Source organism: Natrix helvetica (assembly GCF_964273705.1).
Source record: "Natrix helvetica genome assembly, chromosome: 1".
Taxonomy (NCBI): domain Eukaryota; kingdom Metazoa; phylum Chordata; class Lepidosauria; order Squamata; family Natricidae; genus Natrix; species Natrix helvetica.
The window spans coordinates 357,285,859-357,300,787 of record NC_138548.1 but is presented as its reverse complement, the minus strand read 5'-3'; the positions used below and the strand labels follow the sequence as shown (position 1 = coordinate 357,300,787).

Below are 14,929 nucleotides of genomic sequence, written 5' to 3'. Positions count from 1 at the left end.
ATTATCAGATACACATGAGAGGATAGAGAAGTTGGAAGACTTAGTGCATCTAACAGCAAAATATGATGAAGTTGAAGATGTTTATCAAATGGAAAAAGTGGCGGTTAAAATCCTAAAAATCGAAGAGGAAAATGAATATAAAGAAATTAAAATTGCTGATATTTATGGTGATTGGTTCGTCTCTGAAAAGGGAAAGAGTGGAATACTGAATGAGGAATTAAATGGAGGGGAAATCTACCCCAGATGGCAAGATACAGAAGAGAAAACAAAAGAATTTATAGATTTAAACAGGAAAATTTTATTAGCAATATCATTGATAACACTACCGACAATCAAATATAAGCTGGTTAAGGAAACAGAAGGAGGGCATCGAAATTACATGAGAGATTTTATAAGCAGAGTTGCTAAGTGGAGTCCATACAAAGTTGATTAAGGAGATGATTAGAGGACTGATACCACAAATGGCAGAAGATATGAGACTGTTTTGCTACTGGAAATATACAGGTTGATAGATGGAAGAGTATAATTTAAAACTAGTTAAACTTAGTAAAATTTAGTGACAATAGATATAATTAAATAAATAATTGATAATGATAATAATATATACAATGTGTAGTGTTATGATAAGTAATAATTGGATATGAATATTGAATGGTACCCATGAAAGGAAGATTAGAAATCCTTTTGGATTATATATAAAGGTTAATAAAAAAAAGAATTAAGTTAGATTCAGTTAAGTCTTGATTATTAGGGGAAAAATTATGTGATACAGGATATAGTCAAATAAAGGAGTGTGTATGTGTGTATGTGTGTGTGTATGTGTACAACATAAGGAAACGGAATGTAAATTGTAAACAGTGATTTGGAAAGAAGGATTAGAAAACTTTGTTATTAAATATTATGGATGTTTAGCTAGAATAGGACATAAGGATTCAGTGTTATTGGAGGATTTTAGAAATAGTAAATGAAATGACAGTATGTGGTTATGTATTAAATTTTGGTATATTTTATGATGAAGGACGTTTAAACAATTATAGTCAAATGAAAATGGAGGTATGATGATGGTAACATGTATAAATATCTGAGTTAAAATACTTGAGTTAATATGAATTATGTTTTTTCACTGTGGAAGAGATGCACGTAAGCCTTTTTGTAATCAACTGATACACTTTCCACAGTATGTATAGAAGGATGTGCTTTGTTTGTTTTGAAAATAAAAAAAAAATTTATAAAATAAAATTGAAGAATATTTTCACTCCCACAATGAATGAATGGCTGCAAAACCTGATGGAGTTAGCAGAGATGGCTAAATTGACTGCTTTGAATAAAGAAAAGAACAGGATTAATTTGAAAACTGCTTTTGGACTTTTGTTTGTGAGATAGGAAAAAAATGAAAGTTTGATTTTGGGTTTTGTTGATTAGGTAAATTTGTTGTTATAGAAGGGGCTAGTTTATATTATCATATAAATGTAAATAGTTGAGGTTTTATGTTATTATTCTACTGCATCCAAAGAGTCAGAAGACAATGCTTTTCTTTTTTCTTTCCCCTTTCCCCTACAATTTCCTCTCTTCCACTTTTCCTCCCATTTTCCATTATTTTTATTTCTTCATTGCACTTCTGTATTTTACATTTTACATTTTGATGAATTAATAAAATATTTGTGTAAAAACAAATTATTAGCACCGTAAAGGGTTATTATGAAATATATCTAGAAGTGCTGGGGATGGATTATATAATTGTAGATAGAGGCCTACAGAGAGAAGTATAAATAGACACACCTACAAATATGTGTATATTTGGAAAATCCATGTGTTCTCAGCCAAAAAGCTGTCCCAAAACCCAAAATGGTTACAGTCAAACCTTCTGTGCTAATTTTAGAGATGTGGGGGCTTTAATTGATAAAATGATGCCTAAAGACTCTGCAAGATTTGAAGCACCAGTTTTGCCATGGAAGTCCTCGGTTCCAAGTAAGGACAGAAAACACTGTCCACAACCACTCTGGTGACATTCCTATGAAGCAGTCCTCACTTACTGACTGCATTTGGGACTGGCATCTGTGTCACTAAGCAGCCCGATCAGGAAGCATGATATCACAGGAGAGTGCCAACTTACATCTATTCCTCTGCAGTTGTTAAGCGAATCACTGTGGGTTGTTAAAGGCAAGTTCTGACTATGGCTTGCAACTTCCCGCTGGCATCCCCACTGATTTTGCTTGACAGAATCTAGCTGGGAAGGCCACAAATGGGGATCCCGAGTGTGGGATGCTGAAACCATCATAAATGTGCACCGGTTGGCAGAAGCATCCGAGAAATAAGAAATCTCCTGACAGCGACCAGTGGAACGGCTTCCTTTCCCAAGTTGTGGAAGCTCCTCCCTGGAGGCTTGGAAGAAGATAATGGAGAGCCATTTGGTCTAAGTTCTCATGCTTGAGCAGGGGGTTGGGCGGCATGATCGCCAAGGTCATATCCAACTGCCTTTGTCTATCTTCTAGTTGTTTCTCTGCTTCTATGCTGTGGAGGAAATCAAGCAGCCTTTCTTGCTCCCAGCCTCTCCTCCAACCTGTCCTCAACTCACCCACCAGCTGCTGCTCCTTCGACTCTTGTAGGAGCCCAGAAGCTATTTGGATCACAACCTTCCACCCGTCAGTGATCCAGTAGAATCCTGCACTTCTCTCCCCTCCATTCTAGCAATGCAACACTTGATGGTTTTAACTCCTTAAAGCTCAACCCCAGATGCCTCCATGGCTTTCTAGGCACCAATGTTGCCCATCTGACCGCCATCTCCCGATAGGAGGGGGTGAAACAGGCTCGTCCCTTCTCTGCCTATTAAGGCGTTTGCAAGACGTTTGCACAGATTACATGCCATCAAGTCACTCTCCACTCCTACCAACCAATCTTTGCAACAGATGCAAGTGAAATAGGGAAATGTGATATAGTGAAAAGTGACACTACTTAACTCGTGAAGATTAGCTACAGGCTGAGACCTAAACATTCATGAAGTTCTTATAGAATTACATAAGAAGAGCTGGAAGAAACTAATTCTCTAAGCAGGAGACCCTCTACCGTTCTGGACAAATGGCTCTCCAGTCTCCTCTTTAAAAACCCCATTGACGGAGCAGCCACAATTACTGGAGGCAAAGCATTTCCACGGATTGATTGTTCTCACTGGAAGGAAATGTCTCCTTGATTCTAGGTTGGATACCTTTTTGATAAGTCTCCCCCTGTTACTTCTTGTCCTGCTCTCAGGCACGTTGGACAATGGATCCACCGTCTTTTATCTGTGTCAGCCCCTCAGATATTGAAAGACTGCTATGATGGCATCCCTACTCCTGCTCTGTGTTAGACTAGGCATATCCAGTTCCTGCGATAGTTCATAGGAGGAGAAAGAAAGAAATTACAAGGAGGGCATGTATGGTCAGAGAAGCAGGGAAATAATAGACATAATTTATTGTCCACCAGAAAATAATTTAGCTGACCTCATGACAAAACCATTAAGTATACAAAACCAATCCCTGCTCAAGCAAGAGACTTTATATCATTCCTGATTAATTGCTGTCCCGTCTCTTCTTTAAATCCTTCAGTAATGAAGAACTCACAACTTTTGCAGGGAAGCTGTTCCCAAGGAATTAATCTTAACTTGAAGGAAACTTCTTTAAATCTTCCCACCAGCAGACAATTGCGCCCACCAGTGTTAAAGCAGGGAGCACCAGTGGACTCAAATTTTGGGGAGGGAAGGAACATGGAGCAGCAGCTGATATGTTTCAGCCTAATAGCCTCTCTGCTTCCACATCATGGAGGAAACCAAACATCCGGACTTGCTCCCAGCCTCTCCTCCGACCTGACCCCAACTCACCGTCCAGGTGTTGTTTCGACCCTGCGAAGAGCACAAAAACCACTCGGCACACCAACTTCCTCCCGAGTGGTCCGGAAAAAGTTCCTCTCCTCCCATCCATTCTAGGAACGCTGTACTCGATGGTTTTAACTCGTTTAAGCTCAAGCACATATGCCTTTTAAGGGCTTTCTAGTCACTGGCATATGACTGCCATCTCCCAATAGGGGGCAAAAGAACACGCTTGTTCTGCCTCTAACGTGTTTGTAGGATGTTTTCACTGATTAAATGCTATCAAGTCTTTTTCGACTCCTAGAAACCTACCTTTGCAACTGATCCATGTGAAATACTGAAATGTGACACTAAATAGCTTGTGAAGGGTAGCTATGCACTGAGGAGTAAACGTTCATAAAGTGCTTATAGAATTACATAAGAACAATTCGAAGAAACTAATTCTCTAAGCAGGAGACCCTCTACCGTTCTGGACAAATGGCTCTCCAGTCTCTTCTTTAAAAACCCCATTGACGGAGCAGCCACAATTACTGGAGGCAAAGCATTTCCACGGATTGATTGTTCTCACTGGAAGGAAATGTCTCCTTGATTCTAGGTTGGATACCTTTTTGATAAGTCTCCCCCTGTTACTTCTTGTCCTGCTCTCAGGCACATTGGACAATGGATCCACTGCCTTTTTTCTGTGTCAGCCCCTCAGATATTGAAAGACTGCTATGATGGCATCCCTACTCCTGCTCTGTGTTAGACTAGACCAGTGCTTCTCAATTATTTTCTGTCATGCCCCCCCTAGGAAGAAGAAAACATTTCGCGCCCCCCACACGACTGTAAATAGTATCATTTGTCTATAAAATTGTTATAAGTACACCTCTGCATAACACTGTATCCTTATTAACGTATAAGAGAATAAAAAAAGAAAGAAATGTGGATCAATTTACAAGAAAGAATAGCTTTATTAACTGTAGCAGAAAAGATTTAAAGGAGCACAATATTAAAAAAAACTTCAACCTGCAAAACAAAAATATATAAAATAATTTGAGCTGAGCCCCCCTTTACGGAGCCTCACGCCCCCGCTGGGGGGCCCGCCCCACTATTTGAGAAGCACTGGACTAGACACATCCAGTTCCTGCGATAGTTCATAGGAGGAGAAAGAAAGAAGTTACAAGGAGGGCATGTATTGTCAGAGAAGCAGGAAAATAATAGACATAATTTATTGCAGTTGAGTGGATTGCTGGCTTCTGCATGAGGCAATCTACGCTATGATTGGTTGCTGTAGGTGTAAAGGGGGAGTTTCCCAGTTTTCCCCTTTTTTTCTTCTGTGTGCTTTGTATGCTATTTGGAATTACCTCAGGATGTTCCTGTGTTCCTGCCCATCTTGTTTGCTGTAAATGTGTTAAATATATTTATTCATATATAAAACTACAAATTTGCCCCAATGTCACTGATTTCATTTGGGAAGTTGCTGCATAATTCCCTGACAGAGGACTCTATTACACCCCGGGGGGGAAAGCCACTTGCAGTGGATGCCATTTGCTGGAAGCATCATGGGGAGGAAATAATCATGTCATATCCAGCTGGTCGATCACCCAGAAGGATATAAGGGATCGTGGTGAGGAAAAACAAATTTCTCCTCTGGGAGATTCCCTTTCTCTGGGACTGATGGAAGCATTTAGGATTATGAGCATTCACAAATGGATGGATCTTTCCCAAATGAATCCCTTTATAAGCCTAAACTCTTCCCAAGGAGTTCCCACAGGCAGCACAGCCATTTCTTAAAAGCCCCCTCACCATGGTTTGGAAACTGCAGGATGTTTGGGAGAAGGCCGAAGTAGATGTGGCTGCTACAGATTTGGAGTTAACAGACTCAATGCATGATGAATTGTACTTTTTAAAGAAGATTGGGAAATGAACCTACTATATCTAACTGGAAAACAATTTGGGGAATGGATCAACCAAGAGGTTTTATGATTTCTAGGAATAAGACACAATTGTTGTCTTATTGTTCTGAACTAAAATCTTTAGAAAAGTTTTTATTAATAAGAATCAAACAAAGATATGTTATCCCTCAGAGATCAGTGACAATGATTGTGGTGATTTGTGGTAAATAAGAAGCCGTTTAAACTTTATACAACTTAAATGCAATAGTAGATTGTTAACAAAGTACTTTGAGGTTTAATTTTGTTGGCTCACCTATTACATTGCATTTATATATCATAGATAGATGAATGTCGAACTGGTTGTAAATAGAGGTAGAAGTTTATAAATTTTGGGCCTGCTTCAGAAGGGGAAGAATAAGAGATAATAAAAAAGATATTAGATTGTGCAGAGATGAATAGGTTGACAATGAAAATAAAGGATAAAGAGGAATCGGAGTACTTCAAGACATGGGTAGGATTTTATGATTGGCTAGAGAAAGGAAGCTAGAAAAGAAAGTAGAGAGAATATAAAGAACCCAGACGATGCACTATTAAATGGAAAAGGGGGGGGGGAGAAGGGGAAAACAGAAAAAGAAAATATTAAATATATAAGTATATATTCAAGAGGGAGATATAAAGGGAGGGAGAAACATAACTAGGATAGATTAGCGTAGGTAAGGGAATAAGAAATGATAGTAAATTATATCTGGGTTTTCCGAAATACCAACCCAAGGAAACATAAACTGAGATTTGAATAGACACTAACAATAGAAAAAGAAAGGGAGAGAGGAGGAGAGAATGAAAGGAAGAAGGGGGAAAGAAGAAAGAGGTAAGGAGAGGAGGAGGGAAGGTAGAGAAAGAGAAGGAGACAGGGTAGGAAGGGGAAGAGGAGGAGGAGGAGAAAGATAAGGGAAGAAGGAATGAGAGGAGGAAGGAAGTAAGGGAGGGAGGAAGGGAGAAAAGAAAGAGAAAATAAGGTGGTGTTACAACAGAAGGAAGGGATGGTAAATAAAGCAACCCAAACTTATAACTTATTAAATGAAATAATAAATATATAAGAATGACAAATGTAAAGAATAACAATTATGTGAATGTATACTTAAAATGGTATATAAGAGAATTTTTAAAAAAATGAAAAAAAACTCCAAACTATACCATCATCCATGTACCAACCCGAAGTTGTATGTTCTTCTTGGCTTCTAGGTGCTCGCTGAGAAAGGATTTTTCAAAATGACCATCCAATCATTAGTATTTCTTATATAGTATTGTATTAACACGCTCTGATGCTAAGGAGTTACACATTCTATTCCCCCTCCCTACCTGAAAACAATTCAGTTGCAACTGCCAGTTGCCTCACATTCCGTTACCTCAGTTCAAACTGGCAGAGGTTCCACTCCACTCAGGAGCAGCCTGGGATTCCTTACAGTACTAAATGTCAGTACCTCACCAAAATGTGTATGCCTTGCATCTCTGGAAGTGCTTCCAAACTCAAGGCGGTGGGAGAGATATTCCCTTATGACTTTCAATCATCAACCACCACTGAGCCAACGGATTGTGAACTGAATTTCTCCTGCATAGTGTCCCAGCACCAACTCACTTCTGACACTGACCTTCTCAGGTCAGACGAATCTGTTCCTTTTACTGTAACACCAGTTAAGGGAAAAGAGTGGAAAATATAGGAAAAGATTTACAGATGCAATTAGGAGAACACAAGTAAGGGAAGCTGCAAAAAAGTATTGTCAAAGTCATCCCGAAGTCAATAGGGAGGCTGTAAAAAAATAACCCCTATGTTAATCGGGCAGCTACAGCTAAATACAATGAAAAGATAATCAGATCAATGCTGTGTACTAATAAATATTTGTCTGGTTTTAAATATGAACCTCAGTTTGATTACTCCAGGGAAAAGGTCATTGATCTCTGACTTTGGTTACCCTGTGCCTGGTGCCGTGCCCTGAAGTAGCAGGATGAGACTCCCAGGATGTGCTGCAGTGGCAGTAACCACTACAGTAACCACTCAAGGGGAGGAAGTCCAGCTTCCTCCCTTTGAGCCCTACCCTGAACCTTTACACAGCCTTCTCACCCACCAGCATCCAATGGCATTTTCTTTCTGCTGCCCGGAAGTACAACGGATGTGTCAGATCCCTAACGGGATACTGCCATTCAAATGGAGGGAGGAGGGAGCATGTGGGATAAGCTGTATTTTATAATCTTTTTCCTGGCACCTAAGTGCCCTGTCCTACTCTCACTTCCTTTGGAATGTAATAAACATGGAGGGCCATGTGAGTTGTTTCAGATTGTTGAAAGTGGAAGAAGATCCAGGAGTTGCTAATAAACTCGAAGATCCTGTCATCAAAGCCATTATCCCTTTTCTCCTCCACTCAATATTCCTACAGCTCTTCTCTATCAGGTTCATCTGCACAGTGTTAAGATAGCAAAAGAGAGCAGTTTCTCCCTCTCCCACGTAACGATGACTCAGAAGCAGCCGCCACCAGCTAAGACTTTTCGGTGGCCTGCAGCCAGCCACCACCGCTTTGAGAGCTGCCACCTCTTTGAGAGTCAGTTTGCAAAGTGGCTCTCAAAGAGTCAGCGGCTGGGAGGCTTCCAGTCAGCTTGCCGGAGGTCCTCTGGACCAGCCGCCACAGAACGTAAGCAACAAAAGAGGCAAGGGGGAGAAGCGGGGCTAGGGCCAGGGTTTAGGAAGGGAAATAGGGGCAACTGGTGAATGGAGGGTGGGGCGGTGAGAGGGCGGAGGCTCTGGGGCCTTGGCTCCTGCCCCAGAGTGAGTGGGTAGTTTCCTTACCTTTGGTGAGCTGAGGCGAGGCATGGAGGCGAATGGTAAGACATCTATCTGGGGGATGGGCCATGTGGCGAAGGCATATATAGGGCTCAGATGGGTGGGGTGAGCATTGAGCAAGCGTTGGGGGGGCAAGCGGGCATCAGGCGGACAGGCACTGCGAGCAAGCAGCGACAGGGCCTGGTGGAGTGCATGGCCAGCCAGCCATCGCTACCAGTTCTCCGACCTTGGGGAAATGGCTGACACCAGGTCACGCGAACTGATGCGAACCGGCTGAATACCATACTGAAAATAAGGGCTGCTTCCAGGACATAGCCATGTGGCCCTGGGATACGTGTCTTGGCCTTCTTCACCAGCTTCAGGTTCAGAGGTCTTCAAAGGGTATGGAGGAAGAGGCTGGGAGGCCTGGTGGAGTGGGAGTCAGGCCTAAGGATTGCAGGGATGCAGCGGGAGAGCAAAAATGCCTTTGGGGACCCTGTGGATGGAGAAAAGGCTTGTGGAGACCCTGTGGGGGAGGGAAACACCTATAGCAACCCTGTGTGAGAGGGCAAAGCTTGTAGGGATTCTGTGGAGAGGGAAACAACAAAGAAAACAACAGATAGTACACCTTTATCAAATTAATATTTTCCATTTTTTCTCTCCAATCACAGATCTACTATTGAAATATCTTTCAGTAAAATGAATCAGGCCGAAACTTAAATAGTCAATTTCTCACCTACACTTCCAATGAGCGATCAAAAATGAAATTTAAGCCTTCTCTAAACTCATCAACTTTTGCCTAATGTGGATTTACTTGACTTTCTCTCCTGTGTATAAACCTACATTACTTATAGGTCATTTGTATGGTTTCTCTCTTGTATGTATCCCCTAGTGTCTCACCAGGTTAAAACGGTTACTGAAACTTTTCACACAATCCATACATTCAAAGGGTTTTTCTCCTGGGTGAGTTCTCTGGTGTATCACCACGTTGGAAATCCGACTGAAACCTTTCCCACAATCTGGACACCTGTGTGGTTTCTTTCCTGTATGTGTGCTTTGATGTTTCACCAAGATGGAATTCCTTTTTAATTTTTTAAAAAAACATTAAAGATAAATAACACAAGCAGTACATATACAACTGAATACAAAAAAGAAACACAAAAGAAAATGGAAAAAAACACATATTACAGCGCACCCCCACATCCCCTGGAGACCTTTCGCTCCCCTATATTTCTTACATATACAATATATTCCAATTATGCCCTTACACCCTCCTAAACAACATATATTCTTGAGGTTTATTTCCTTTGCCTTCCACCACTGATTTTATAAAATCCCCCATATTTCATTATAATTATTTATCTTAATCATCCATTTTTAAGTTTAATTTCTGTTGTTAATTTATCATTTGTTGCCATACTCCAAATTTAATTATACCACTGGCATTAGCCGGTATCTCCATTTTTTCCATAATTCCACCACGTTTTTTAAAAAGGGATTTTGTATCATCCTAACCATTTTTTAATATGCTTTTTAAACCAATATGTTTCTATAAGAATGTGATGGCGAACCTTTTTCGTCTCGCATGCCAAAAGCACGTGTGCATGTGCTATTGTGTGCATTCACGTGGCCACACCCATAATTTAATTCCCCCAATGCCATGCCCTCTGCACATGCATGTATAATACCCCCTCCTCCCCCGCTGCCCTGTGCATGACTGCACAGCTTTCTTTAACCTGGGGAGGGTGAAAACAGCCTCCCATGCTCCCAGGAAGACCTCCAGAGGCTGGAAATGGGCGTTGGTTGTTACCTCATCTGCTCTTTGTTCTGTGAATTGGAGACAGCAGCCAGACTGGGTTGCTCTGTCCAGTAACCAATTGGACTGAGTCTACACTTGTGATGCCATCGAGCTCTGGTGACTCCTCCCAGTTTAGATGAAGTAGACTGTAGACTCAAGTGAGAATTGCGAAACAAAAAAATAACTGCCAAAGGCATACTCTCTCTCCACACAAAAAGTTCCGGTTAGAGTGACTTACACTAAGGTGGGGCTGGCTGCTGACTCCACTTCACAGAGAATGAGCATATCAGGTAAAAACCAATGCCAATTCTCCTATGATCGTGGCGACAGCAGCCAGACTGGGACGTACAAAAGAATGGGCTGTCCACTAGGATGGGGACAACAGAGTAAGGAACGTTAAGGCACATGTACTTGTTGCAGCACTCTGCGGCCAAAAGCTGCATCCACCGACATATACTTGTCTAATTTGTAGTGGCGTATGAAAACCGTGGGAGACGTCCATGTGGCTGCCTGGCAAACTTCAAAGTAGCCTGTGTAGACCATGCTGCCGTAGGTGCCGCGCTCTGGGTAGAGTGGGCTGTAACGTTCTGCGGGGCCTGCAAGGACTGAAGTTCATAAGTCAATTTAATACAGGCTCTGATCCACCACCCCAGACTTGATGGTGAACCCTTGGTTCCCAAAGACGCCAGGCGAAAGGAGACAAAGAGAGATTCCGAATGGCGGAGCGAGGCTGTGCGGTTGATATAGATCTTAAGGGCTCGGCGTACATCAAGGGTGTGCCATTTACGCTCCCTCTCGTGACGAGGAGCCAGACAGAAATCAGGTAAGGTCAATTCTTGGCCCCTGTGAAATCGGCTATTGACCTTCAGCAGGAAAGTTGGATCAAGTCGCAAAACAACACGGTCTGGGTGGAATATGCACAGATCGTGCCTCATAGACAGGGCAGCCAAGTCTGAAATATGTCTAGCTGACGTTATAACCACCAGAAACAAAGTCTTGAGTGACAGCAATTTTAATGATGTGGACCTTAATGGCTCAAATGGAGGGGAAGTGAGAGCCTCCAGGACCCGTGGCAAATCCCAAGTAGGGTATCTATGGATGACGGGAAGCTGGAGGTTCGAGGCTCCGCGGAGAGATCTCCGGATCAAGGGATGCGTGGAAAGATGTTCTGAGGAAGAGCCATCTAGAACGGAAGACAAAGCAGCCACCTGCTTCCGTAATGTGTTTGTGGTGAGACTTTGATCAAGTCCTTTCTGTAAGAAGTCAAGCACTTGAGGAATGGAAGCTCTTAATGGATCAATAGAGAGGTTAGAACACCAGAGAGCAAACACTCACCACGTGGCATCATAAATACGGTTCGTAGAACCCCTACGAGATGCCTGAATAGTAGCGATGATATTGAGGGAGATGTTGTCAGCTGTTAAGGCTTGCCGCTCAATCGCCATGTGGTTAATTGCAGCCACTGGGGGTCGGGATGTAGGACTGACCCTTGATGAAGAGAGACCAGTGACGATGGAATGTGCCACGGGAGGGAGATCAACAGTGTCACGAGGTCGGCAGACCAAGGCCGGCATGGCCAGTGAGGTGCCAGGAGTAAGAGTTCTGCTTCCTGTTCCAACATCTTTTGTATTACCCTCTGGTTGAGCGGGAGTGGCGGAAATGCATATAGAAGACCCCTGGGCCACTGGCACCTGAGAGCGTCTACCCCTTCTGCATTGGGAGCTACAAACCTCAAAAAGTACCTGGGGACTTGGTTGTTGTCTGCTGTCGCAAACAGGTCTAGTACTGGTAGGCCAAATCGGAACGTGAGTTGATGGAAGATGTCCAGGTGAACACTCCACTCCTCCTGGTCTATTCTGGACTCAGCCAGTCTGCCTGAATGTTGGAGGTCCCCAAGATGTTCTCCATCCTGAGGGATGGTAGATGAGATTCCACCCAATGGCATAACCGGTTGGCTTCCTGCATCAGCGGCCAAGACCGGGTCCCCCCGTGTGTTGATATGTGCCTTGGTAGTAGTGTTGTCGTGAGTTGATGGAAGATTAGGATTAGGATATGATTGTCCTGAACTGTCTGCTGGAAGCGTAGCAGGGCAAGGTGCACTGCCCGCAGTTCTAGCCAATTGGTGCTGTTTTGGCTTTTTTCTAACGACCATTGACCCTGGGCCACCAGGTTCTGCATGTGCGCTCCCCACCCTCTCAAGCTGGCACCCATTGTAAGAGTGCGACGGGCCGGCTCTCTGAATAATGTCGCCTGTAAGATCACTGGGGGCTGCCACCACTTTAGAGACTGGGTGAGCTGTCTGGGGAGGAGAACCCTGGGGGGGAGCTGCTCTTGTTGCTTTCTGATGTGGGAGCATGAACCACTGCAGGCACCTGCTGTGGAATCTGGCCCACGGTACTACCCCAAAGGAGGACACCATATTCCCTAATAACTGGGATAGCAGAAGCAGGGACACTTTGCGAAGGCGCAGGACCCTCCTGACTAACTCCCTGAAGCTGAGGATGCGGTCTTGGGACAGAAATACCCTCTCTGCCACGGTGTCTATGATGACTCCGAGATGTAAAATGCAAGTCCCAGGGACGAGGTGGTTCTTCTTGAGATTCACTCTGAACCTGTGATCTCGCAAGATCTGGATTATTTGGGTTAGATCCCTCTTTACCTGATGGGTTTCCTGGACAACAAGACAATGTCATCCAGGTAGCAAAGAATCCTGATTGGTGATGATATGATGTGGGCGGCTAGGGCCGCCAGCACTTTCGTGAAGACCCTGGGGGCGGAGGAGAGGGCAAACGGAAGGGCTTGGTAATGAAAGTGCCTCCCCCCATAAGAGAACCAGAGATATCTTCAGTGGTCTGCGAAGATGGGAATGTGAAGGTAAGTTTCAGTCAAGTCTACCGAGGTGAAGAAATCGCCCTCTCTGACTCCCTGTAGGATGGTGTGAAGGGAGTGCATTTTGAGCCACCAATAAACGATGTGGCGGTTCAATGACTTTAGGTCCAGGATCGCTCTCCATCCCCTGGAAGCCTTTGGTACCACAAAGACGGGAATAAAAACCCTGACCCCTCTCATAGGGAGGGACCAGTTGGATGGCCCAAATCTCTAGCAGATGTTGTATGGCCTGATCCATTAGTAGCCTCTTGGGATGGCACTGGGATATGGGGCATGGCACAAAGTGTTCCTGGGGGGGGGGGGGGAGAGGAATTCCAGAAGGAGGCCGATTTGACTGTTTTGATTACCCAATTGTCTGTTGTGGTCTCTTCCTAGTGGTGAACCCCTATTGAAAGAGAGTCCAGATAATCACTTTTGATTAGAGAAATGGCAGTTACCTCCTCCCCGGTAAGACTTCTTTGGGGGGAAACATTGGGCGTTTCAGTTGGACCTGGAACGGGGAATTGGATCCCTGTCTGGGGGTGAAGGACTGACGTTGTGGAACAGAAGAAAGAGGATCCCCTGTCCATTGGACGACAGGGCGACCTTCTATAGAAAGTGGAGGGATTACTGTCCTGTTTTTTGTATATAGAGGAGAGGACTTTGCATTTATCTTTAGATTCCATGAGGTAAGGATCCAAGGGAGCCCTAAAGAGTTGAGTGCCACTGAAAGGGGAGGCTGCAAGGCGCCACTTGGTACGAACATCCGCCTGCCATGGTTTGAGCCATAGCAGGCACCTGGCCGTGACCGAAGCAGCCATGGCTTTAGAAGCAAACCTCGCAGCATTTAAGGAAGCATCTGCTGAATATTCAATGGCAGTCCTAATCTTGTTCATATCCCTATGTGACCTGGTATCAGTGGATACAATGGAGCCCTGGAGAAAAAGAAAGTGGCTGTGAAGGCCCGAAATGCCCAGGCACAAGCCTGATAACGTTTAACTAATATTTGATCTGACCTTTTCTCCTCCGGCTTGAGGACTTCTTCAGGGGCTCCAGAGACCACTGTGGATGAAGACAAGGCCGCAACTGGCGCATCCACTGGAGGAGTCTCAAAAAATGTGGTGAGTTCTGGAGCGACATTGTACAGGCGTTTGTCGAGGCTGGTTGGTTGTGGACCTGTACCAGGGGAATCCCAGTGTCGTTGGATAACATTCATGAAGATCTTTGGAGATGGAATAATTTCTTTTTCCACTGTAGGTTCAGAGAAAAGAGTGTTAGGACGATCAGAGGACGCTGGCACAGCAGCCTGCGTCTGAGTAGAAGAGGTGGAAGAAGAAGGAGGTAAGTTAGCCAATTTACTTGTTTTGAACAGGAGGGATTTAAAGTGATACGTTTTGAACAATCCGGCAAAGGCGGGGGCATCTGGTGTGATTCCCTCATTATCAGATAGTTCTGAATCCCTGAGGGTGTCTTGTTCCTCAAAAATTGAAGCCTGAGTGGCAGAAGCAGAAGGAAGGTGATGCTGGGCATTCCCAGGTGATCTCTGCGTGAGTCTGTGAGATGGTACCGGAGGAAGACGCTGCTGGAGCCCATCAGCAATGCCTTGTTTTATGGCTTCTGAAATTATGGCGGCCATTTCTGTAGGGGAGGAGAGCCGAAGGTACCCCTGTGCAGTGAGTTGTGGGGAGGCTGGCTTGTTCAAAGGTGCGATCCCTATTGAGAGGTTTTATTCCAGC

General features: G+C 43.9%; 2 protein-coding genes across 2 annotated transcripts in view; both read right to left on the bottom strand.

The window, feature by feature from the left end:
- The window catches only part of LOC309384276 (uncharacterized protein), a 259,594-nt gene that overhangs the window by 4,347 nt on the left and 240,318 nt on the right, over positions 1–14,929 (bottom strand). Inside the window, exon 1 of the mRNA XM_081937581.1 lies at positions 3,854–3,953. Coding sequence (XP_081793707.1) covers positions 3,854–3,949 — 96 coding nt within the window. The 5' untranslated portion in view covers positions 3,950–3,953. Of the gene's footprint in view, positions 1–3,853 lie in introns of the transcript that reaches the window.
- The window catches only part of LOC309384290 (uncharacterized protein), a 185,993-nt gene continuing 179,377 nt past the window's right edge, over positions 8,314–14,929 (bottom strand). The window contains exon 2 of the mRNA XM_081937611.1: positions 8,314–12,016. Within this exon, the coding sequence (XP_081793737.1) occupies positions 11,746–12,016 (271 nt within the window). The 3' untranslated portion in view covers positions 8,314–11,745. The remainder of the gene's footprint in view (positions 12,017–14,929) is intronic.